Source organism: Cornus florida, unplaced genomic scaffold, assembly GCF_030987335.1.
Source record: "Cornus florida cultivar Cherokee Brave unplaced genomic scaffold, ASM3098733v1 CherokeeBrave_3.0.0_Hap2_Chr08, whole genome shotgun sequence".
NCBI lineage: Eukaryota > Viridiplantae > Streptophyta > Magnoliopsida > Cornales > Cornaceae > Cornus > Cornus florida.
Window position 1 is genome coordinate 39,087,978 of NW_026775578.1, and position 27,393 is coordinate 39,115,370.

Genomic DNA, 27,393 nt, shown 5'->3' on the forward strand with positions numbered 1-27,393 from the left:
ATCTCGTAAAAGGACCTGCCTGCCTTCTCTGTTGATTTCCCGACCACTGTTCCTGTCCGGTCTGAGGTACCCTACCTTGTCTACCCTGATTAGGGACTCCATCCCTCTGCACATCTGGGTTTCCTTTGTTTTTCTTCCAAGGTTGATGTCCTTGAAATCTGCCCCGATCATTGGACTTGGTACCACTGCTGCTTCCTTTCTCCACTGTCTGGTAGTCTCGGTTAGCCCGCTTATCTCCCTTGGACTTCCGGTAATCACTCCTCATCTGGCAGTGCTGTAAAGCGGCATTAACCACCTGGATATAAGTAGTATATGCAGGACTACCTATAATCACCACTTTAATCGGCCATATCAAACCCTTCACAAAGCGGTCTTTCTTCTTTTCTTCCGTATTGACCTTTTCTGGTGCAAATAATGACAAATTAATGAACTTCTGTTCATACTCAGCCACAGTCATATCCTCCTGTTGCAGATCTAGAAATTCAGTCTTCATCGCTGATCTTACTGACATAGGAAAATACTTGTCATCAAAGCGAGTCTGAAATTCAGCATAAGTCAATCTGGTCCTCTCTTCGACAGTAGTAATAGACTCCCACCACTGCAATGCATTGCCTATCAGCATAAACGTAGCTAGCATCTGTTTCTGCACTTCGGTACAGATTACCATCCGAAGATGACGCTCGCTCTCCTGTTTCCACTGATATGCTAACAAGACATCTGTGGACCCCGCAAATGTCGGTGGATTCCCTCTGATAAACGAGTGACGAGTTTTATCCCATGACATTGGCTGCGCCACTAATTCAGGAACAGGTACTATCGGAGGAGGTTGCTGGTTTCGTAGAGCAGATGCTACTCCTGCTGCCACAGCTCGTGCAATAATATCAGCAACTTGAGGGAAAAATTCCTGATTCTCATTTTGAGTTGGGGAAATACTGCGATGCTGGTTCACATTCCTTGTCCCACGCCGAGACATCCTTTTTTTAAATTCAGAAAAATCTAACGTCAGTACATTATCATGGACCGACTAAAAGAATACAAAGAACCCTAATACTTAGGCTCTAATTATCAGAATACACAACGCAGAAGTATAGTAATCACAGATCCCTAAGACACTCGAACCTGGAATGCTCTGATACCAACTGTAACACCCCCACATTTTCCACGCATAAGTTGATCAGGCTTATACACGAAAAACGAGGGATATCAAAAACAATTGGCAATATACAAGCATGGAATACAAAATGATGATAATAAAAGAATTTAGACAGGAAAGGAACACTAAATAATACAACATCCATCCATCCTTTATTTAATACAGTACTCCATTCCAACTTGGAAATCCTATGTCAAGGATCCCTAAAGATAACCCTGAGAGTTCAACGTCAAAAATAAAAAAACTGAAACTGAAGTAATACATAAAACTTCTACCCTGAACTGGATCGTAAGAGTAGATGAGTTCGGATGGTGGTCCCTCACTGCTAACCTCAACCTTGGAACGGGTACTGACCGTATCTTGAAATAACAACAATGGTGGGTCAACTCCACGAGCAAGTCCTCTCTACTATGACCCAAATCAGAGAATCAAATAAATTAATCATTATGAATCGGATGAGTACTATATCTGTATACATCCTAAGGGAACTATCCAATGTATAACATGACCTCAACCAGAATAGACAGTGATCACTTAGACTCACACTAGGTGGTTAAGTGTCGCCTTTCCCTACCCGGGAAATCAGCTATTATACATGGTGCACGGTACTGACAACACAGACTATAACGAACTACACAGTGATAACACCTCTCAAAGTACTGATGAATATACTGAGCATATAAATTAGGCAACACATGCCAATAATATTACTAAACATACTGAGCATGACAATTAGGCAACACATGCCAATAATATCAAACCACATACCCCGACAGCCACACATCTGTCTATAGCAACGAATGCATAAGGTATAAATGAGTCTAAACTTATTAGCCAGCTCACATGGTTCTATATGGCAACACATCCATGTAATATAAATGCGACATAATTTAAACAGTCCATTTATTCTCTGAAATGCACACAGCATAATACTCATGGTTGATATATGATTAACAGTATAAATATCCCATAATATCTAATGGCTAATTTATATGACGATAACCGGGACATTATTAACAGTACTACTGAATACCATTTAATAAAACAATAACAGCATCTATAATAATGTTGATAAATGAATCACCTTCATATCCGTACAGTAAACGTGCCATTTAAGGTTTAGAAATATTAATCGGCCATAAGAATAAGTAACGGGTAGTAAAATAATAATTTCGTGGCCCGTTAAACCCGTAAATACCAACACAGTACTTAAAAATCCAAGTTTAAGGTTCTGGAATTTACAAAACAGGCCCTAGGGGTATTCTGGTAATTTCCAGCAGCTGAAAGGGCCCTTCACGCGCCGCCCTAAGCTTCCCCACGCGTAGCCTAACCTTCCCCACTCTCCCACGCGCCTCCACGCGCGTCTGGCATCAGCCACGCGCGCGCACGCGCTCCCACGCGCGTGTTTAAGTCTCCTGCAGACGTGGCACCTCCTGGTTGGTTGGCTGTATTGGCTTGCTGTGGGTGCGCTACACAAGATCACTTCATCTCATCTCACCTAATCCAAGGGTCAATGATCCGGGTGTACCGCGGTAACATGGACCGCGATGCACCGGATCAATCAGCTTCATCTAAGGCCCAGGATGCGCGCGCACACCCTCCTATGGTGCGCCGCATCACACCGGATCACTCCGGTCATCTCCCCCATTGCCGGCGACCGGAAAACTCGCCGGAAGGTCGCCGGAAAATACAGAAAAATTTCGAAAATTGCCCAAAAATTCTAGAAAAATTTCTAAAGCCTTAAATAACAATTTCCTAAGTTTCAATTAATTACCTAGGCCAATAATAAATTATTTAACCCTTAAATAATTAATATCACATTATTTTAATAAATTAAATAATTAATTTCTCATTGTCCTAGCATGGTTTCTAACCTAAAAAAAATAGCCGAATAAATGTAATGAATAATTTATGGACTCAAAGGGGAAAAGTAGATAATAACTTGCCTTTTTGGATTTAAAATAAATCCGCCGGTTGCGCGTAGTCGGGTAAATTTTTCCTACACCGGTCCAAGCTCCTTTCTTTTTCTCTCTTCCTTTCCACACTTTTACAATGGCTCACTAAAAGTTATAATTTGTTTCTAACTCCCTTTCCTTCCTTCTAAGGTAGGCTAGCTAATTTATATACAATTTATATAATATAAATATTACAAATATCTATTTTTGCATTTAATTAACCACATTCCCAACCATATGGCTTTAAGGCAAGCAAGCCAAGTCAAGCAAGATGTCCTAAGGTTCAACTATGGGAATGAAATCCTATCCTAAGATTTAATTTCTTCATCATTACATTGATTTAATACTATTATTATTTATTATAAATATTATTATTATATTATTATTAATAAACTATTATAATTATTATTATTATAAATATTATTATTATATTATTATTATTATTCAATACAAATTAAATACTTTAATTAAATAATAATAATTAATCTAAAACATAACCAATAAAAATTTCAAAACTAATCATTATACTATATAGAACATAAAATCAATATTACATGCACAAATAACTAAAATTAATTAACTAATCTAACATATATAATTACAAGGTGAATAAATCTACACATTAAAGAGTTAACCTAACACAAAATTAATTTAAATACACTCTTTAAAATTACGGGGTATTACAGTAAATGCTTAGATTATTTTGGCAGTTTACATTATTGGAATGTTATAGTTAGGCCTTATAATGAATGCCTAATATTGATATAGATGTATTAGATTATAATGATGTATATTTTGGAGAATGGTTGTTGAATACATAGTGTTATTTGTAAACTATACTATTTGGAGGGTTGTATGCACCGGTATGGGACGGTGGCATATTAGGGACGGATTAGTTAAAATACTAACTCCTACCTATTTTGGAATAAGTTGAATTAACTATAAAAGTTAAGTTCTACTTGTATAGATATATATATGCACCGGTATGGGACGGTGGCATATTAGGGATGGCTTAGTTTGAAAAAAAATACTAAGACCTACCTATTCTGAAATAAGATGGATTAACTACAAAAGTTAAGTCCTACTTATAACTTTGTGTCAGGTCAATAAGCTTTTTGAATGACACACTTTGAACGGACTTTATATATTTATGTTATGGTGCCATGGTATGAGCTTGAGTCTCAGGACCATGGTTAGGGTGCGTATATCGCCTAGGATGGATAACTGGACAATGGTTTTGTTCCCTGGTAGGTCTAGGTACACATGACCATATTACGTGCGATTTGCATGGTATCTCTACTCAGGCTGAGACATACCTATTGGACTAGTGAGCGTCCTATAGTGTGTAATATATACATATATGGACTATTCTAAATATTGTTGAGTCTATCTAAGATGTATCTGCGTATCGAATTCCTGCTTGGATCGTAGTAGATCAGGACTTACATGTGGGCCTGACCCACTCTTTTATTTTTTTTCAGGTATTCTCCAGTACCAGGCTTAGAGATTGATCGTGTTGATGCAGATACGGACACCCACTCTTCCTATTTCATATGATTTCCTTTTTATTTTGGTTTTGGATTTTAGTACTGTAAATTTATTCAAGGATTTGGGATTAGGGGTCCACTAGGTGGATTCTCGAGTTGTTCAGATTTAGAGGATTTAAATGTTATTAATTTTATTATCTTAAGTTGAGGATTTTTATTTTAGAATTCTTTCAGCGTTTTGTTATTTTAATTTTAATTCAATTTTTATTTCTGTTTGTTTACATATTGATTGTTTGGTATCCCTCGGATCTGTGCTCGGACTTGATCACCCGTGGCTCTAGAATCGAGGGGTATCATAGTTAGGGCGTGTATATGCAGTGGGATGCGTAGATGGCTATGATAGGTTGAGGTATACCCTGTTAGGTCTAGATACACATGCCCACCTCTGATGTGTTTTTGCATGTTGCCTTCTATTCAGGTTGAGACTCCCTTTGTAGTCCAGTAAGAGTCCCTTAGTGTGGATATATATGTATGGACTAGATAGCTATTGTTGAGGTATTTAGGATGTATCTGCGTATCAAGTCTCTATTTGGATTGCAGTTAGAATAAAACTTGTTCATAGGCCTGACCCACTATTATTTTTCAGGTATCGAACGGTTCCAGTCTCAGAGCTTGTTTGTGCTAAGCAGAGACGACCACTCATTCTTTTGACGACGTAGGATTTCTTGTCATGGTTTAGCTTTGGATTTCATTTCAGTTGTTTACCTTTCTTTTGGGATTTTAATAAGGTCCACTATATGAATTTCCGAATTATTTAATTTTGGAAAGTTTTGGGATTATTGGATTTTAATATTTAAGTTTCGAGGATTATATTTTAGAATTTTTTCAGCTTTTATTATTTTATTTATTAATTCATTTTTTGTATTCCGTATTCAATTATATATTGATTGTTTAGTAGCTCTCGAATTTGTGCTCGGACTTGATTACCCGTGGCTCTAGAATCGAGGTGTATCATATCACCTATAGCCCAAGTTGATATTGGAGTCTTATTAGAATTGAAATATGTGAATTAGAGATTGAGAAGGATTTATTGTTTACTTTCCTTATCTTTATTTTGCCTATATATATATGGGTCCATGTATATTTTAGGTGAGACTTTTGTAAGAAATGAATATATTTTCTCTCTCTATTTTTAGGATTTGCTTTCTTTTCTATAGGAGGCTACCACAAGTCTTACTTCCAAGGTCATTCATGGAGGCTTATGGGTAATTCTTAAAGGTAAGACCATTACCAAGAAGATGGAGATCTAAGGAGAAGGCATCTAGCAAATGGATCTACAATAAGTGAGAACATTCACTTTAGAAGAGAGATCTAAGGTTTACTCAAACCTTGATGTAAGTTTTCTATCTCTTAATTGAATGGATTAACATATTCTTCATGCATAAAACTTGTCCCTATACATGAATCAAGATCTTTTTTTGAAAAACACTCATAAAGTTTTTTAAAAACTTCCGTTTCCCCAACAGTGATATTAGAGCTAGATTTGATTCATGTATAGAGTTCATATTTTTTTTTATTGAAGAAAATCATCACTTATGGATCCAAATTTATATATGGATATGTATATATTAATATATGATCATGATGTATGTATATTTATGATTGGATGATGTTGATGTATGTTTGACAATGAATGAAGTTTATAGGTTAATTAAATGTAATTTTATATTTGAATGAATGTAATTAAGGTTTTTATTTAGCCATTTGAAAGTTCAATGATGTAATTTAATTTTTTTCATTGTATTTCAAATTGTAAAATTTATTTAAAGTTGTGTAATCTTCATCAAATGGTGCTATGAAGCTTCAAGAAGGTCCAAGAGGGTTTAATTTGGCTTTAGGAGTTTTTTAGAATTTTTCTAGAATTTTTCTGAATTTTTTTGTGCCAAATAATGATTTCTGGAATTTAATTTTTAATTTTCTGGATTTTCGGCTGTTTTTCGGTGACCAGAGAGTCGCCAGCGGCAAGGCAGCGCCAGAAGGATGAACATCTGATCCTTCACGGTGCACTATAATATGATACAACTGGATCAGAAGCCACTAGATTAACAAAGAGGGCTGGAAATAATCCCATGCGGCAAGAACTACAGTGTGTGTGAGGCGCACCAATCAGCTGGCGCGTGAGGAGCACGCGCCAGACAAGCTAAGCAACTCCAGGAGCATGGCAACTCGTGCCACGCACTGCCACCTATTCCAAGCGTGTGTCAGCGCGCGAGGGAGCTTGGTCAGCACGTGAACGGGCATGCAAGGGCGTGGTCTTGTGTGGTATGTGATTTTTTTGCTCCTGCAAGTTCACAGGACCTTACGGTGGACCTTCAGACTTATTTTTATGATTATTTTGTGCTGTTTTCACTCATTAAAGAGTGAATTATTGCCCCAAAGTGAATTTTAAAGTTGTTTTCCATTATTTAAATATAGTGGGAGTTTAATGGGGTGCAATAATTATAGCACTTAGTAATTATAGCATTTAAATATTAAAAGCTAAGCCCATTGGTCATTTCATTTATTTGTTTCTGTCTTTCATTTATTTATTTATTTATGTGATATTTGTAATGCATGAAATAGATAATTGTTAATTAATCATGGTTCATGCATTGGATCCATGATATTTATTTAAATGACTCGATTTATATTAATTAAATTATGAAAATAAATTGGATCTGATTACTAATTAATTAGAGGGCACTTAAGGGAAAATGGAAAATTATTTTTGTTTTTTTTTTAAAATGTGTTCCTCAGATTAAATATTAGTGAATTATTTAAAGTCCAAATATTTTCTAAATTTAATTAAATTAAAATCAAAGCATTTTGCATACATTATATCATGTAAATGAATAAATTAAAAACCCTAATTATGAATAATTAAAAATTGAGTGGGAGCGGGGATTTTTATCCATTACCTATGGCCTTCGTTATTATAACTATTGTAATTAAATCTTCAAGAATAAGGCTCCACGCATGATTTGAAGAGTCTAAATATTAAAAGAATGGTTGTCTCATGAAAATAAAAATATTAATTGTTCATTGTAATTAAATCTTTAAAAATAAGGCCCTATGCATGATTTAAAGAGCCTAGATTATAATGACAAGATATTTAATGTTTTATTTTTCATTGGAGCATTAATAACGTTATACACTCAATCTAAAATCAATAGTGTTAGCTCCCCAACGGAGTGGTCTACACTAGGTGATTTAGAAAGGCTAAACATAATCGGACATCATTTCCTATATATAGACAAGGCATTGTCTTAAGAGATATAGAAATGATGGAATTTGCCCGCCAATAGCAATAATGAACTTCGCCAACCGAATAAGTTATTGGTGTATTGATTATTCGATTTTTCATGCAAAGTGGTTAAGGGACCCATATATTATTTTAATGGAAGTGCTGGCCTAATAACAAATAAATCTCAATAATAGTATTAATGAACTCCTCCATCAGAATAAGTTATTAACGTATTGATTGTGTGATTTATTATATTACGAAGTTGAGGGACCCACATTAATTAAAAAGGATTGTTCACCAATAGTGATATTGAATTCTTATTCTATTGAGATTTATTATACTATGTGATTGACAAACTCATTTTAATTTTAAATATACATGATATTATTAATAATTCACCTTAATTATTGTATGAAGACATTTATATTCAGATTTTATGTCTAATCTATTTAATCTACTTGCTAAATATATTCAATTCAACTGGACCTCATTTATACGAATTGAAAATGGAACGTAGATATTTTACTCACAACGTAATGGTACAAAATGTGTTTACTACTCCCACGCCTAATTCCCTTTTTATTTTAAGATACCTAAAAGAACATTAATGCTTTTAATAAGTGAAATAAGGCAAATGATATGGCTCGGTGCAACAACATTCTAGAGTTTATCTCGAATACGCTCCAAAGCTAATATTTGTTTTATTTTATATGCTTCAAGTATCATATTATATCTCAATGAGATGTTTTAGTGAGATTAGATAGAGCGTATGCCTAAGTTCTATGTTGGACTTGAATACCATTGAGATAGCCTAAGAAACTCTAGTAAAAGATCGTATTTTGAAAATGATTATTTATTATTTAAAAATTTACTGGAAATCAATGGGGCTAACTTGAGTGGTAAGCTTCAAGTTGACATGATTATTGCCTTGTTACCAAACTCGTTCGGCTCTTTTAGAGTGAACCAAAATAAGAAACCAGTTTGAGTTCACACTCGCTGATATTCTTATAGAGTTGGTAGGATATGAAGGGATAATCAAAAGTATAGGTGTTCCTATCAATCTAACCTAGTATATACCATCTTCTTCTAGGCCCAAGTGGAAAGGCAAAGGAAAAGAAAAAGGATGATAATAGGACTATGCTAGCACAAAACATGAGTATCCAAAACGTTAAATGAAGTAAGACAGTGTAAGCTGAAGGCAAAGGAAACTGTTTCTTTTGTGGTTAACTAAGACACTAAAGGACGAAATGTGTAAGCAACGACGTGGCAAAAGAAAATATATATTTAATCATTGAGCCATGTTATACGGTTGTATCTATTAATTCTTGATGAATATATTCTAGAGCCACTCAATATGTTTGTAATTCGTTGCAAGGATTTCAGGAATCCAGAAATCTTGATGATATGGATATATATTTGTCTTTTAACCTGAAGCCAAGGTTGTAGCTAAGTTAGTGGGAGTATTACATCTGAAATTAGAGAGTATGGGGATATTAGTATTAGATAACTATCTTTATGCACAGATGTTAGACGCAATCTCATTCTTGTTTCACTTTTGGTTTATAAAAACTGTGTTGTTACTTTTGATAAAACTGCTTTTATAAAATTGAATAGATGTGCGATTGCTTCTAGTGCAAAGAAGGTGGTTAATATATTATACTCACAAGCTGTTAATATTTGCATGATGTAGAAACTAATGTTGCATCTTTTAGATTGAATGTTAAGAGAAAATTTGTTATTCATGACTCATTATATTTTTAGTGTCTATTATTGAGTTATAATCAATTAAAATGAGATTCAAAGATTAGTCAAAGAAGGTTTATTACATAGTGAAGCAGGGGGGTCTAAACCAACTTGTGAATCTTGTATTGAAGGATAGATAACCCTAAGGACTTTAATCAGCCAAATGAAATAGACATAAAGAATAATTGGAGTCAGTACACACTAACACGTGTAGTCTTATGAACACACAAGCAAGATTACTCACGTTTTGGATAAATTTACCTGATGCGACACAAGCCTTAAACTTTTGGTACATTCAAAAAGTGTCAAGACTGATGTGGAGCACAGATTAGGTAAACTTATCAAAACACTTCGATTTGATCGTGGGTATGAGTATTTCTTGAGATAGTGCAAAGACTATATGGTCAATGAGGGTCTTGTGTACAAGTTTTTCTACAATTGACGCTCAATGAATTGAGGTGTTAAATAGGAATAACATAATTATGCTTAACATAGTTAGATCTATGATCAGTTATGCTACATTATCTCTTTCATTTTAGAGTTTAACCTTAAAAATATCAATGCACATTATGAACTGCATTCCATCTTAGTCTGTCTCAAGGATACTTTTTAAGCTGTGTTTTTTTTACTAAATCTTAGTTTGAATCACATGCACAAATAGGATAGTCTTGCACATGTGCGCTTGATATGGACAAGTAAGTTGGAAGTAGATCATAGGCATGCTTAATTTAATGGCTACTCTAAAAGCACTAGGATGGATTATTTTATGATCTCAATGGTAAAAATTGATTGTTTACACTTACTGTTTATTTATAGGATGATCATACTGTAAGAGCCGTCGTATGCAATTGCTCCCTATCACTGTCATGGCATTTGACTCTCATGCATGAGAGAAGTATAGACTCTTTTATTAATTAATAATTACTTTGATTTGTTTGGCGGATTCTTCGGGATCCATAGATCAGTACTTTGGGTAGTTATGTAATTAATAATTATAGGGTTATATTATCAATATTTGCATCAATACTACTTGTATTTATTTTGTATTGATTATGGTTGATCACAAATTAAATTCGAAGGCCTTCGTATATTTTAGACAAAATATTATATATATATTTATTTAGTAAATTATTATTTTTGTCAAACAAACTTTTATTGTGATCAAGCCGGAAATAATCAAAGGTAACAAAATAATTATATTAATTATGTTATCGGATTGATGGCTTTATAATCTGATAAATAATTATGCATAGAGGGGGTCAAAGTGCAATATTGACTTAGAAGTTATTTATTATTTAATTGGAGTGTTATTAATTTCTTTTAGTGAAGTAGAAATTAATTTATGAATTAATTGAATTGGGTCCATAGTTTAATGGACCAGACCAATTATTAATTTATAGTAGCCAAGAAAATAATAAGCCCAAAAGATTCTCACCCATCCCAAGTTGATATTGGAGTCCTATTAGAATTGAGATATGTGAATTAGAGATTGAGAATGATTTATTGTTTACTTTCTTTATCTTTATTTTGCCTATATATACATGGGTCCATGTATATTTTAGGTGAGATTTTTGTAAGAAAAGGAAAAGGAATATATTTTTTTTCTCTATTTTTAGGGTTTGCTTTCTCTTCTATAGGAGGCTACCACAAGCCTTGTTTCCAAGGTCATTCATGGAGGCCTATGGGTAATTCCTAAAGGCAAGACCATTACCAAAAAGATGTAGATCCAAGGAGAAGACATCTAGTAAAGAGATCTACAATAAGTGAGAACATTCACTTTAGAGGAGAGATCTAAGGTTTACTCAAACCTTGATATAAGTTTTATATCCCTAAATTGAATGGATCATCACATTCTTCATGCATAAAACTTGTCTCTATACATGAATCAAGATCTTTTTTTGAAAAACCCCCATAAAGTTTTTTTAAAATTTCCATTTCCCCAACACTTCTAACTGCAAAGCAATATATATATTTTTACCCTGGCAAACAAAGAAAAACAACACAAATCAAAACATACAATACTTAGCCGCTAGAAGAAGAATATCAGGAAGAATATGGGCAAGAGCAACATCCTTAGGCAACGGACTTTGGGAAAGCGCTGCAAGAGAATTGTCCACCTCATTGCCATACCTAGGGACATGGCTAAGACAAGATGAGGCAAAACACCGAAGCGCCAGCTGAATATCAAAGGAAATGGCTTGAATGTCAACAGCCTCGGGATCAATGGCAGAAACAGCCTTAACCAAAGCTAAAGAATCTGATTCAAACCAAACTTTAGCAAAAGGGAAAAATAACGCCCAAAAAACTGCTTTACAGATATAGATAGCCTCGGCTGAAGTCGCATTCTAAGTCGGGAATGGACAAAAAACCACAGCCTGCAGAATATTGCCCAACGAATAGCGAAATACCACTCTAACTCCCTCACTTGGGAAGAATGAAAAAATGACGCATCCACATTATACTTAACAATACCTGGAGGAGGAGGCAGCCATCTAGACAAGGAAAAGGAGAAAGGCTGATGGGAGCTAGATGCAAGCTGACCTCGTGACAGAGGCAAAGACAATACACCTAAGCCCTCCTTGTACTCCCAGAATGATGAACATGTCAAATTAACAATCTTTCTAGCATTCCAAAGTTCCCCTCGAAAAACAAGCCTGGTTCTAGCCTTCCAAATAAACCAGCAACAGAAAGCAATAAATTCCAGCACATCCAATCCCCCCTCCTTATGCCTATGCCCCCACTGTTGAGACAAACGTAACCACTAATCTGCAAAGGAGGAAGGATGCTCTATAACAAAGTCAAATTGGAACTCGTATAGCTTCCAAACTTGCACAAAATGGGAACAATGAAAAAACAAATGTCCAATAAATTCTTCCGCCAAACTTCAACAAGGGCACACAACATCAACATCAAGACCATGCACGCTTAAAATTAAAATTTCGAGACTGGATTAGAGAAACGGATATTAAAATGAAGTGGATAAGGAGTAAGTTGGTACAATAATTAGAGAAAGGGACTAAATTTGAATAATGCAACTTAAATTGAATTAAGCTCATGAGTCATGACTGACGTCAGTGCGGGAGTGCCAATCCAAATATAGATATATTTTTTAAAGAACGTGTTGACACATGGCAAAGAACTAGTTGTTGCTCACCCAAACTTTCTCTTATTCCAGACAATCAATCCCTTCACACCTCTCTCTATATCAATTTCTCTCCGCGCTCTCTGTATCAATCTTCTCTGCCGTATAAAAACAACCCTTTTCAAATCCTGACCGCTCCGAATTCAATTTTTCTCGGTCAATTCTCGTATCGCCCGCCAAATCTTTGCTTCTCAATCGGTTTTGCGTAAAAGAAAACCCTAGATTTTCATTCATAAGGTCCGATCTCTCTCGCCGGTTGTTTCAGATCTTCTATTTCATGAACAGTTTTCGATTTTCTTGCACTTGAAACTGGACTTTGCACTCGATGAGTTTTAAAACTGCACTTTTCTTGGATTCTCGACTTAAAATCTTCTTTCTCAGTTACAACTATTCAAACTGTGTGTGTGTGTGTGTATGTATATATATTCTAAATCACTAGATCTTGGATCATATGTTCTTTTATATCTAATTATGAAATTCATGTGACTTTTGATTTTTTTTTTTCTGGAAAGGGAATACATATAAAAGCAAATTGGTATCATGGGTTTTGAGTTAAAGAAAACCCCAGAGGGTGGTACAAAACAAGAATTGGGTTTCTGTTATTGATAAAAGTGTGTTGAATTTGTTGTTATGTTGAATAGAAAGGATCGATTCTGAATTGTGAGGGAAAAGGAATCAATGGCAGATCAAGTCTTGGAAGGGAGCCAACCCATTGATCTCTCCAAGCATCCATCTGGAATCGTCCCTACGCTACAGTAAGATCCTCATCTGTTTACAATTGAAGCCATGTCAATGATGGAATTGTTTATTGAAAATTTTGAATGGAACAAAATAGAGACAGTATTGTATGCTTAAATATGGGAATGAGCTAATTGTTTATGAGTCCAATTGCACTTAGGAATTTCTCACCTCAACTGTGGGTTTGTCTTAGCCTTAGTTGGAACTCTAGTTTTAGAGTCACGAATAGAACATACATTGGTACTTTATTTTGAATGCATTTGGGTGTGGGTTCTAGATGGGTATCATCTAATTATAGCAATAGAGGGCGTCTCAAAGTGATACAACTTGACTTGGGTCACTAGCGACTGGCTTCAGTAACTGGCTTCCATTATACATACATATGAATTATATATTATTTAGTTACAGTAAGTTTCAAAATCGCTTTAGACAGACTTGTATCGCATGCATCATATAAGTTTAGGTGTTCGAGCCCCTTGACATTTAGTTTTAGGTTTTTTTTTCCCTAGTTTTTTGTTTTAGAATTTAGATATGGATGAAAGGTGTAATACACATCAACTTCTTTCTGGGAAAAATTGAACTTTTACTTTCCAAAATAGTCCAAATAATTAGCATAGATAGCAGCTAATATTATTTTTTGCGGCTTGTTCAACTTTGGTTGGATGGTATAAACTCCATTTTGTCACCTAGTTTATGTATTTCATCTTTTCTTGACTTAAATTATATTATGTTAGCATGATGTTACAGGGAGATAGCTCATTTATGTTTCTAGAATCTCAACTGAGCAAGCGCTATACCCACATGCTCTATACTACTATATAATTTTAACGAAGAATATATATGCACAAAGTCACAAACACACATGAAAAAGTGGAAAAGAGGGAGAGCAGGTTCTTTTAGTAGTATAGCACATGCATGCAGTCTCAATACAAATTTGAATCGGGAGTCCTTGCTTTGAATAATACATACACACTAAACAACCGCATGAAGGTAGAGAAGGAAGGTTCTTTAAGTAAAAAGCACCAATTCTTGCACCCATGCATGAACATGAGAGAGAGCATTTAATTGCAATAGATTAATATGGTTGCAAGGATTTGGTTATAATAGAGCATAAGTAATTCTTGTGTGATGACAATATATAGCTTAATAATTGTGCCAGGTTCTATAATGTTATTTTTATAGTTACAACAACTTTTCAAGTTTGACTATATCAATATTTGTAATAATATTTTACTTATTATGCCTCCTCCACTAGCCTTCCTTTGCCACCTATGATTATTTAACATAAGATCTAAAGGAAGGAATAAAAGGCCGTTACCTAGTGTGTTTCGGGTTCTTGAAGGGGTAGACAGGGTACAAACCTAACACTGATATTGTTTGCGGAAAGTGGCTGCCCTCAGACTCTGATATGTGTTCTCACTCTTGGCATTCCCATCTTTTATCACTGCACCGAGCAATGATTCCTATATATTTGAAGGATTTTCTTTTTGAATAACAGGATTTGATATTTTTTTTGCAACTGATGCAGCAATGATTTGTTAAATTGTACTCCCTCTGTCCCAAATTAAACGTCCCTTTTTGGGAATCTAACTTTTTAAGAGGATGAGTTTTAGTATTGTTTTAACTTCAATGCAAGAATTGGTAATGTTACAAAAAAATAGTACTTTGACTTTTCAAATGAGACATTTATTTTGGGATAGCCAAAAATGGAAAGGTGGACATTTTTTTGGGATAGAGGGAGTAGTATTTTTGGCTAATATATGAGATGGAGTATGATCAATGGTTAAATACATTTGAGTAAATATGTAAGGGCATTTAGTGTAACAACTAATTAAATGTAAACTTACCCTTTCAACTATATTTAAATAGTGCTGTATCAGTAGTTTTCTTGAAGCTAGTGAACTTGGTATGGGAGAGAAAATGGATACATCTCACTTGGGGAAAAGGTGAAACCACATTAAGTGGTTTCTTACTGCCTACAAAATGCTATTTGCAGAAGGCAATAACTCAGCTCACATCGCAAAATGACCATTTTAAGTCACATAAATATCATATTCTTAATCATGAGAATGGAACTGTTATTTTTACCTATCAAAAAAGAAATAAAAAAAGAAGTTGATATATTTCCTTGTATGGGCACAGATCTTGCTTTTCTAAAACACTAAAACAGCAGATAAGATTTCGTGAAAGAGAGAAAATATCCAAACAATGTCTAGTATGCTAAATTTTGTGGCAAAGATTAGTTTTAGAACCTAGATATCAAAGCGTTGAATTGTCTACGCATTGATCTCATGTTTATAATGTTGGTGCTCTCTTTCATGTGCTTAATTGTTTTTTGTTCAATCAGTCTGTTGATGGGTATGTTCTTGATGCATTTGTCCATATGAGGGCTGACCTATAGAGATTTTTCTCCGCTAGTCTTGCCCGTATAACACTTAAATGAAACAATTTGGACAATATGAATCCTTTAAAGCCAATTATGACTTCATTCCTTGAGTAAATACTTAATTATGATATTATTGTTGAGAAAAATGGTATGCAAATGTCTCTTTTTCTTGAATATTAGGTTAATAAATAAGGTATTGATGTACATCCAGAAACATAGTATCTACTGTCAACTTGGATTGCAAGTTGGATCTTAAGGCCATTGCACTACAAGCTCGTAACGCTGAATACAATCCCAAGGTATGATTTTAAGCATATATGTCTTTATTTGTATGTAACATTATTATAGACTTTAAGTTCCCCTTCTGTTTACAATCTGATGGAAACTTGATGACATTTTAATTATCTGCAAATTTTTACTTTGATTTAAAAAAAAAGACTTTTAGTTGCACTTCTGTTAGCAGTCTGATGAAATGGGATGCCATTTTAATCATCTGCACTTTCTAACTTTTTTTTTGTTCCACTACAAATTTAGGTCTTGCTTGGATTTCTTATTTAAGAATAGCTCCCCCCCCCCCCAAAAAAAAAAAAAAAAACAGGGGGATAAAAAATGGAAGAATAAAGAAGCAGCAGATCATTTGAAAACTCGTTTGTTCGACAGTTTTTTAAGAGTTATTTTTCTTTAAAAAGAAAATTATTGAGGTATTTGGAAGTTTAATCTCTGGGAGTTGCTTATAGACCTATAATAATAGTTGCAAGCTTGGATCAAAGTTGACTATGAGAAGTCTAACCTTGTTTGTGCAATAAATAGTATTTCTCGTTTCCTCTTTCATAGCAACCTGCAGTGATCTGTTTTTTATTTTATTTTATTCTGTAATGCTCTTGCAGCGTTTTGCTGCTGTGATCATGAGGATCAGAGAACCGAAAACGACCGCATTAATATTTGCTTCTGGAAAAATGGTGAGTTTGTAGCTTTATTTTTATAGGTATTAGGTTTTTTGTTTTTTGTTGGGGATTGAATCTCTCTCTCTTTCTCTATCTCTCTCTCATTTTCCAAAAGTTCTACTTCTCAATTTTGTCATGCTGCCCAAGTCACAGTGAGAAACTTCAATTTCTCTTTAACATTTGCTTCTTATTTCATCCCGTGTTGGGATAGTATACCCTTTATAAAAGCACTGCCTTATCAGGGACGGAGCCTGGAATTTACTTTTGGGGGGCACAATGAACATAACAAAGTATTTTTTGTTCCCAATTAACATGACAGTAAACAACGAACCGAAAAATTGTTATGCCATTTTTCGCCCAAAAAACTATAATGAGGCAAAATTTTAAATATATAGAATACAGACATTATAAAATTGCAGTAATAAAATTAAATAAGAGAGAAAAAAAGTTAAAGTACATACATCATACATGAGTGCAAGAAGAAGAAGTTCCAAAAAGAGAGAACAAAAACAATAGTAGAAGAAGAAAAGAATAAAAATAAAATTGAGAGTACTTAGAAAGAGAGAAAAAAAAATAAGAAGGATTTGATTGAAGAATAGGAATATATAAATTTGAAGGGAATTAAAGGAATTAGAAGAAGAGGAGTAAAAGAGAGAAAATAAATTAATAGAGAGAATTTTTCAAAAAAAAGAAATTTCAGGGGTGCATTTCTCAATATTTTACAAATATATAGGCAAAAAATTAGTGTCTGGAAAAACAAAAAAAGCCTCAATTGGCTCCATCCCTGTGCCTCGATACTTTTTGTTTTTGGCAGTAGAATGTATGACTCAAAAGTCTTCATCACATCCTTTTTGATTTAATCCTCTGTGCAGCTTTTACTTCATGGCATTTCTTATTATTTCTATTAGAGAGTTGGAGTTATTAAAAAAAATGACTCTCACATGACCTGATGAGATGTTGGAGATTCATCTCATTTTGATTGAAAGCATGTTTATTGAATTTCTTTAGTCTGTTATTTTCAATGACACTTCTTTATTTCTGTCTTTCTGTGCTGCTTCAGGTTTGTACGGGTGCGAAAAGCGAGCACCAATCAAAATTGGCAGCACGAAAGGTATTTAATGACTTTATGAAAGCATTTTCTCCTTGTTAATCTCAGGCTCTCAACTTTAATTTACTAGAGACCAATTTGGGATACCACAATGAACCTCTTGTCATCTCATTGTCATTTTAGTGACTGAATCTAATGTATGAATTTTGAGGTGGGAGGCAGTATTAATTTTTTGATCAGTTTCTTTCCTATTCCCTATTCTTACTTTCTTTCTTTCCTTTTTTCTATAGTATGCTCGAATTATTCAAAAGCTTGGTTTTCCGGCTAAGTTTAAGGTATTTATTCCTCTCTCTCTCTCTCTCACTGCCAAAAGAAAAAAGACATCATCTATGATGTAAGCTGTTAGTTTCTTTCACAAATTACAAAGTTAAATTTTTTTTTTTGGTGGGTTTAGGATTTCAAGATCCAGAACATTGTGGGCTCCTGTGATGTTAAATTTCCCATTAGACTTGAAGGCCTTGCATACTCCCATGGCGCTTTTTCTAGTGTAAGTCGTGAAGTTGTATTTTTTTTTTTCTTTTATTAATTTTTCGGTTTTAATACCATCGCTATGAATGGAGTTCTATTCAAATAGATGTTTTTGCACTTCACTGAAATAGAGGAGTGAATTTTTTCTGTTTTAATACCATCACCATGATTTAGAATTCTTTCCATAAATTATCTCCTACAAGTTAAAAGCCGGCATTAATGTCAATGTTCGACTCATGTTTGGTAAATTATATTAGAAGAAAGCAATGACGGAGAAGAAGGATTTTGATGGGTAATGGAGGCGTTTATTTAGGAAAATTCACTCTTGAAAAATTGAAACAAATAAAAGAAGAGTGGATTAACCATTCACGAGTTACTTTGAATTACTTGGTAATTGTGTGTTGGGTTTGTAATAGTAGAATCACCATCCATGGTTATTTCCCAGGATGTTATGCTTTATTTGTTAAGGGTTTTATGAGTAGCCAAAATAAGATTGCAAATCAATCATTTATTGTGTATTTATGGAATAAACTAGTTTTTGCAATGTGAAAAAGCATGGGACACAATTTAGTACCCTACTGTATGTGGTGATTCCAGGGAATAGTGTGCCTCAAACAATCTCTTTCCTCTATTTTTTTTTTTTTTTTTTTTTGTCCGGGTAAAATAATGATTTTTTTATTTTTATTTTTATTTAAAAAAGGAGAAACTGTACAAGATCTGAAATAACCTACAAAATATACAAGCCCTAAAGGCTAACCAAAATAGCTTGCAATATAAACAGCCCTACTACACTAGAAACAAGAACCATTATAGAAAGATTCAACACTGCCAAGAGCAGCAAAAGGACCAAGCTAACTGATAGAATAGACCCCAGCGAGAGTCGTTGCATAACAGCAGAAACACTGAACCTTCTTTCCTATATTATTAACTCGTGGATAAAACCCGAGCCTGAGGGTCTATAATGGTGTCATCACGTGTTGGTCTGGCTCGTGACCATAGAACGGAAACAGAAGGGCCGGTTTTGGTAAAATGACTGACTTGGGATTCATGTTCCATTGTGTGACAGAAAGCATCTGTGGTTTGTGTCATAGGTGGTTATCCCCCCCCCCCCCCCTCCCCAAAATAAAAATTGTGCGAATATGCCACAAGGTCTAATTATTAAAAATAAAAATAGAAGCAAAATGTCCAAAAAGGACATTTTCATAACTTACCAAAAAAAAAAGGACATTTTCATAAATGACTTCGCTTTACATGCCCAGACACTTTACTATTTCAACTCTCTCTCTCTTTAATTTCATTCTTTCTCTACGTTGCCGGTCTCATGGCTGTTCTGATTATAGAACTCATGTGTCTCGGCCTCGAAGTCCTCATCAAGTCAGGCTGTCCCCAAGATGGCCGAATACATTAGCGTACTCTCTCTCTCTCTATCTCTTATGTATATGCATATATATAATTATATGCAGTACATAACTTTGCTCTCAAAATTATAATTGTATTATGCAATTTTCTTTGGATAAGTGGGGGATTATGCAGTTCTGTTGAATCTGTTCTATTGGTTTTTATAATATGCTACTTTCAATTTGGGTTTTCTATTATTTTTTGTTAGTTATTAATATTGATTGAGTTTATAATATGCTACTTATGGGCTGGAAGTTGAATTAAACCAGGCTAAGTGGGAAGAGAAATGTGTGTTATTGTGTGTGTGTTGTCTCAGAAGTTTAATTGGCAAAGAGGCCCTTAATTTTGTTTAAAATGATCTGTTTTTTCGTAGCTAAAATATTTCCAGTGGTAAAAGAATCAACATATTCTGCTATGCTCACTCTTGATTGGCAACTCATTAGCTATGGAAATGGGTGGAAATGCTTTTAAATGACTGATGATTGTTGTGGCTCCATGGTGGAGAGAAAGAGATACAAAATCTGAGAGAGAGAGAGAGAGTGTGTGTGTGTGTGTTAGTGTTCGCAACTCTTTATAAACCCGTTACCCAAAAAAACTCTTCACAAACCATGACAAGGTCCAAAAATTTGGTAACTCTTTGTTTGTTCATGCTGGTTGTTGTAATGCCTGAGAACTCCCAATTCTCATATCAGGCCTCATACACCAATCCCACCGAACAGAGAGAGACTGAGCCTGAAGAGAGAGTGTTGAGGGGTTTATTCACAGTAATCTTATTTTTCATTTGAAATTTCTTAAACATTTTCGACTGATTAGAGAATTCTCTGGATCAAAATATATTGTTATTGAGCTGTGCGCTAATGAACATGTCAAATTTGCAACTTCTGAATATTTTGTTAAATGTGTTGCGATACTTCTAATTGTGCTTTCTGGAATTGATCGCACGATTCACATTTGTTGGTACAGTATGAACCAGAGTTGTTCCCTGGATTGATTTATCGTATGAAGCAACCAAAAATTGTGCTGCTTATCTTTGTTTCCGGGAAAATTGTTCTGACAGGAGCTAAGGTAATGACATGATTTCTGTGTATATGAGAAAAATTAGTTACTGGATTCTGTTCTTCATTGTCTGATTTTATTTGCTATTATGGTTCTCTACCCAATCTAAACTGTCACATTACTAATTCTTTCAGGTGCGCGATGAAACGTATCTTGCATTTGAAAACATATACCCGGTGCTTACAGAGTTCAGGAAAAATCAACAATGGTACGAAAATTGTGTTGCATGTATAGCTAGTCATGTTGTTAAACAGAAACCCAAGTCGTCCCCTAAGTTTAACTCTTATCTCATTTTTTTTTTAAAAATTGTGGCAGATTTTTATGGGAAGTACAGCAAGATTGATGTGCTCACTTGGGGCGGTAACTACTGTCCAACTGTAAATATGTTAAAAGGAGAGAGTGCTCGTCGGTTTTTGGCAGTTTAAGATATATACTAAAAGGACTAGAAGAATTTTCCCCCAAATGTAATCCCCAGTAACTTAGTTTACTGCTTGTACCAAAATTACAATATTTGTTGTCGCGAGATGAATAAGAAAAACATTCGTTTTCGGATGGATGGTTAATTTGCCTCTTTTATTTGAGATAAAAAAAAAAAAAAAACAATTATTTTAATCTTTGGTAAAGGCCCAAAAAAAAAAAAAAAAAGAGAAAAAAAAAGACTGGTCTTTTTGGTAAAGCTTGGATATGAATTGGTGTTCACTGAACATTTTTCTTCTTTACTCTGTACAGTGTTATATATGGGAAATTAACAACGTCAGGAATATTAATGACATTATAATGATGTCAGCCTCTACTATCGACTTTCAGACTTCAAAAATGAGCATAATTGTTTTCAAACAAAAAAAAAATGGTCTGGTCTTTTTGGTAAATCATGAATATGAATTGGCATTCACTGAACAATTTTATTCTTTACTACAGTAGATTAACACCGTCAGGAATATTAATGACATTATAATAATGTCAGCCTCCACTCTCTACTTTCAGAATTTAAAAATGAGCCTAAATGGTTTCAAATATGATTTTGCATTCTTCAAATCCTTATGGGACCTATAATTGTGTCTGACAGAGAACCAGAAAGAAAAATAAATAAATATAAGGTTCTGGGATTCTCATTTTAAACATAACATTACAATGATGACTTCGACGATCACCAACCAGCCTTATTAAATAGAGTTTTGCTTCTGGCAGAGTTGGCCTCACGCCGACTAGACACAGCTCCCACCAGTCCCGACTCGGCGAGAATTTTTTTTTCTTAAGACATATTTGTTGGGTTTAAAAAACAAATTACAAGTAGAAATCAAAATTAATCATCAATTAAAGAGAGATTTTGATATCATACCTGATTAGAAAAAATTAACTGAAGATACCTTTAAGAATTCCTTATCGCCCTCTGAGAGATCTGAAAATAGAGTGCTTTACCTCCTTCTGAAAGTTGTGATACGATAGGACTGAATAAGGGTTTTAAAACCCCTATATATAACAATAGGGGGGGACGACTTCTCTACAAACAAGCAAATCTAAGTCTCCCTTCCTATCATGGAAACTTAGATATCAATGGTTAGAATTAAATCACACCAAATAAGTTGGAAAACTACAATCCAACGCTATAAAACCATATTCCCAATTAGACCACCAAATTGGAAAGTACAACCCAATTCATTAAGTATCAATAATCACATTGCAATCTTAATTTAGAAAATGTAGTACATAGGACCATAAAATAATTTTATAATTTAAATATATATATAAAATTCTAACAATCTCCCACTTGGTCCATGCACTCTAAGTTTTATAAAATGACACTATAGATTGCAACACACTTTATAAAAAGTTGAGTGACCACTCATTTTTATTTAGAAAACACAATTATCGAAATTAATGGATTGAAACTTTAGAACACTCTCCTCCATAAATTTCTTCAATAGTGGATCATAAATGCGTAGACAAGTAATATATTAGTCTAAACAGTTTCATGGTCTCAAAACCGATTCCATCTAGGATTCAAGCAAATATAGTGGTTTTACTGAATTTCATGAGATGTGCAAACTGCATGTGGTCTGAACGCATACCTCACTATCCGTCCTGCTTCATACCATCACGGTATTTCACCTGAACATATTACAACAAACTGCCAACTTTCTGTTCAATGTGAGGGTTTACCGATATGAAGCCAATCCTATATCTAGCCCAAGCTATCCTTATAGAGCGTTAACACTCCTACAGGCAAACTTTAGTAGTTATGTTTGGATTTACCAATGTGGTGCCAATTTCACATTTAGCCCAAACAACTTCATGAGTGAAATACCACTCTCAGGCAACAAGAATAACATGTGCACATATCATATACAACAATGTAATAATAATGATGATGATGTATCATAACTTTATTTTCATGCAAATAACTGTCACCATAAGGTGTAAATAAACTGAAAGAAAACAACTGCAATGTAATATGATGTAATAGAGAAATCAGACATCATAACACAATGACTCTTGAATACCCATTCGAATCACGTGCTCTTTAAATATTTTTGGTTGAAGACCTTTAGTGAGAGGATCTGCAATCATCCTTGCTGTATCTATATGGGGAACCTCAATAATACCTTATTTAACCTTCTCGCACACGTAAAGGTACTTTACATCTATGTGCATATTACGCTTGGTCAATTTTTCATTTTTCACATATTTTGTGACAGCTTCATTATCACAGAAAATTATTAAAGGTTTGTGTATGGAGTCCACAATCTTTAAATCCGCAATAAACTGTTTCAACCACATGGCACGTTTGGTCGCTTCATAACAACTGATCAACTCTGCATACATAGTTAAATCTACGATAATCGATTGCTTAGAGCTTTTCCATAATACAGCTCCCTGAGCTAACATAAAAATATATCCAGAAGTGGATTTTCTACTACTCGAACAACCTGCATAGTCCGAATCAGAATAACCAACTATCTCCAAACAATCTGATTTCCTGTACACCAAGATAAACTCTTTTGTTCTCTGAAGATACCTCAAAACTTTCTTCACCGCCCTCCAATGAGCAATACCTGGATTTTGCTAAAATCTTCCAAGCATCCCAACCACATAATTAATATCTGGTCTAATGCATGTCATAGCATACATCAGACTTCCAACTGCAGACGCATATGCGGTGAAATCAATTTTACTTCTCTCAATCTCATTTTTAGGACATTGTTCTTCTGAAAAAATATCCCCTTTTACAACTGGAACCTCACCAGGTGCACAATTTTCCATCCCAAAAGTTTTTAAAATTTTATTAATATATACCTTTTGAGATAAACCAAGTGTGCCTAAAGTGTGATCTCTATGGATCCTAATACCCAAGACAAACTCAGCATTGCCTATATCTTTTATATCAAAATGACTTGATACAAAATTCTTCGTATCATGTATCGCATGAATGTCATTGCTAGCTAGTAAGATATCATCAACATATAAAACAAGAATAATAAAACGACTCCCACTGACCTTGAGATATATGCATTTGTCTCTAACATTCTCCTTAAATCCAAAGCTAGTAATCACTTCGTCATATTTCAAGTACCACTATCGTGAAGCTTGTTTGAGCCCATAAATTGATTTCTTTAATTTGTACACTTGATGTTCATGTCCCTTAACCACAAAACCTTCAGGTTGAGACATGTTTATCTCTTCCTCAAGGTCTCCATTAAGGAATGCTGTCTTCACATCCATCTGATGCAACTCGAGATCATTATGTGTAACAATAGTAAGAATGACTCTCAAAGAATTCTTTGATGAAACTGGAGAAAAAGTCTAAGAGAAATCAACACCTGGCTTCTGCTTGAAACCTTTAGCCACCAATCCAGCTTTATATCTATCAACATTTCCAAGTGAATCCCTTTTGGTCTTAAAAACCCATTTGCACTCCACCGCATTGCGATCTGTAGGTAAATCAGCAAGTTCCCACACCCCATTAACATCCATAGAGTGCATTTTATCTTTCATAACATTTATCCAACTAGAAGATTCATAACTCTCCATGGCTTCATTAAATGAAGTTGGATCCTCATGCTCACCAATGTTAACCTCACTAAGATATACCTCAAAGTCATTAGATATGGTGGATCTCCGAGTTCTAAAAGATCTTCTAAGTTGATCAGGCTCAGAAAGTGGATTAAAAGGTGAAGTAAGAGGCTGCATATGAGGAATAACTGAAGGGGTGGGATTAGGAGCTTTGAATGGAATCACTAAAGTGGGAATTAAATCTGTAGCAAATGGAATAGGCACAAAAGATTGCTCCTCTGTAAAAGGAAAAATACGATGATCCAAACTCCCACTGGATTCATCATTCTCAATAAATTTTGCATAACTGGTCTCAACAATCTCTATAGGTCTAGAGGGACAATAAAATCTGTTACCAAATGATCTCTCAGGATACCCAATGAAATGACAAGTAACAGTGCGAGGATCAAGTTTCTTAATATCAGGATTGTACAACTTTGACTCTGCAAGACATCCCCACGCATGCAAATGTCGAAGACTAGGTTTACGACTTGTCCAAAGCTTGTAAGGTATTTCAGAAGCTGCTTTACATGGCACCCTATTAAGAATATAAACTATCGTTTAAAGAGCTTCTCTCCAAAAATTCTCAGGTAGTGAAGAATGGCTCATCATACTGTGAACAACATCTTGAAAAGTGCGGTTTCTCCTCTCTGTAACTCCATTTTGTTCAGGAAAACCAGGTGTGGTATACTGCGGCACTATACCTTGCTCCTTGAAGTACGTGACAAAAGGACCATGATTCACACCCTCCTGGTCCATTCTTCCATAATACTCACCACCTCGGTCCGATCTTACAATTTTAATTTTTTTGCCTAACTGTTTTTCAACTTCAGTCTGATAGATCTTAAACATGTTAAGTGCATCGGACTTTTGGTGTATTAGGTACAAATAAGCATATCTTGAGAAATCATTAATAAAGGTAATAAAATACCTTTGTCCTCCTCGAGAAGCGGTAAGAAACGGACCACAAATATCTGTGTGAATAAGGTCTAAAAGACTAGATGACCGACTAGCCTCAAAATTACGTTTCTTTTGCATCTTCCCCTTGACACAGTCAACACATAAATCAAAATCTGAAAAATTTAGTGGTCTTAAAATCTCATCCTTGACCAAGCGTTCAAGTCTCTTTTGAGAGACATGCCCCAATCTCCTATGCCACAACATAGATGAATCCTCTCTAATAAAAGCACGTTTTGATCCGGAAGGTATCGAATCCACAGAAAAACAAGAAGCAGGTATATGAGAATCATCCAACATAACTGATATAAACCATCAATTAAACAACCATGTCCAACTATATTATTACCATAATGAATAGTAACCGATCCATCACCAAAAGAAAATCGAAAACCCAAAGCATTAAGTCTTGAAACTGAAAGTAAATTACGCCTAATAGTAGGAACATAAAAAACATCCTGAAGCTCTAAGGAAAAACCAATGTTTAACACTAGCGAAATTGTCCCAACAGCTGCAACATGAATCGCATCAGCATTACCAAACACCAATTTCTCCTCAGCCCTGGGTTTTCTCTGGCTTCGAAGTCCCGTGATGAACAAGAGATATGAATAGATGCACCCGTATCAATCCACCATGTATGATTAGTCACATTTACTAAGTTGGATTCAAATATTACCATAGCAACTCTTATACCTGCTTTGTTTTTCTTTAACCAAATTTTGAAGCTATAGCAGTCTTTCTTTTGATGCCCTTTTTTCTTACAGAACCAACATTCATCATTTGCATATGCATGCTCAATGCCTTTTCCTTTGTTGTCCTGCTTTTCATTTTTCTGAATTGTCTAATTTCCTTTCTTGCCACCTTTCCACTTGAAGTTATTCCTGCTTTTACTGCTTATGGCAAGATGAGCTGACTCAAATTTAGCACCCTTGAGCCGCTCTTCCTCGGTCACACAAAGTGCCAATAGCTGATTAATGTCCCATTTTGTCTCTTGTGAATTATAATTTACTCTGAAAGCATCAAAAGATCTAGGCAGAGAATAAATCACCATGTGGACCAATAACTCATCATCAAATGTGATTCCCTGCTCCCTGAGACCATTAACCAGCTTGCATATCTTATAGATATGTTCCTTCACTGAACCACTGCCATCATAACTGGTTAACATAAGTTGTGTCAAATAATAATACTGAAGTTGCTTCTTGGTACCCATGAACTGCTTCTTAAGTAAATCAAGAAGCGCCTTGGTAGTATCAAATACATGAATACCACCACGAATAGTCTCACCAATAGAAGCACGGATCAACCTGATGGCCATGGTATTAGCTTTAGTCCACTTAGCATGCAACAACTTTACTGCTTCAGAAGACTCTTCAATGATTGCAGCGGGTTTCTCCTCATAAAGTACGAACTCATAGTCCAAGAAACCCAATATAATATCAACACTTGTCCTCCAAGTAGTATAGTTCGAACCATTCAATGGTTCAATCCCTGTGAGCCGTCTTTGAATAGCGGAAGCGTCCAT

The 27,393-nt window shown here is 34.8% G+C and overlaps 2 protein-coding genes across 3 annotated transcripts; one reads left to right on the top strand and one right to left on the bottom strand.

The window, feature by feature from the left end:
* Positions 1-12,761: 12,761 nt before the first annotated feature.
* LOC132271387 (TATA-box-binding protein-like) lies at positions 12,762-21,417 on the top strand. Of its 2 annotated transcripts, none has more exons than XM_059772741.1 (10): positions 12,762-13,000; positions 13,405-13,518; positions 16,099-16,186; positions 16,775-16,846; positions 17,892-17,942; positions 18,170-18,214; positions 18,334-18,426; positions 20,769-20,870; positions 20,996-21,069; positions 21,177-21,417. In XM_059772741.1, coding segments are annotated over exons 2-10 (603 nt in total). In that variant the 5' UTR covers positions 12,762-13,000; positions 13,405-13,441; the 3' UTR covers positions 21,178-21,417. The 2 variants fall into 2 exon arrangements, with proteins under 2 accessions (XP_059628724.1, XP_059628725.1); XM_059772742.1 differs by having other exon boundaries at positions 13,409-13,518.
* A 5,292-nt stretch (positions 21,418-26,709) lies between these two features.
* LOC132270089 (uncharacterized) lies at positions 26,710-27,393 on the bottom strand. The gene has a single exon (XM_059771294.1). It carries the CDS (start codon positions 27,391-27,393, stop codon positions 26,710-26,712), a length of 684 nt encoding a protein of 227 aa, XP_059627277.1.

Excerpts from the sequence above, each read along its gene's own strand:
- LOC132271387 (XM_059772741.1), top strand. The coding sequence starts at position 13,442 with ATGGCAGATCAAGTCTTGGAAGGGAGCCAACCCATTGATCTCTCCAAG. Across the intron at positions 18,427-20,768 it reads CCCATGGCGCTTTTTCTAGT|TATGAACCAGAGTTGTTCCC; the intron begins GTAAGTCGTGAA and ends TTGTTGGTACAG. Across the intron at positions 20,871-20,995 it reads TTGTTCTGACAGGAGCTAAG|GTGCGCGATGAAACGTATCT; the intron begins GTAATGACATGA and ends TAATTCTTTCAG.
- LOC132270089 (XM_059771294.1), bottom strand. The coding sequence starts at position 27,393 with ATGGACGCTTCCGCTATTCAAAGACGGCTCACAGGGATTGAACCATTG.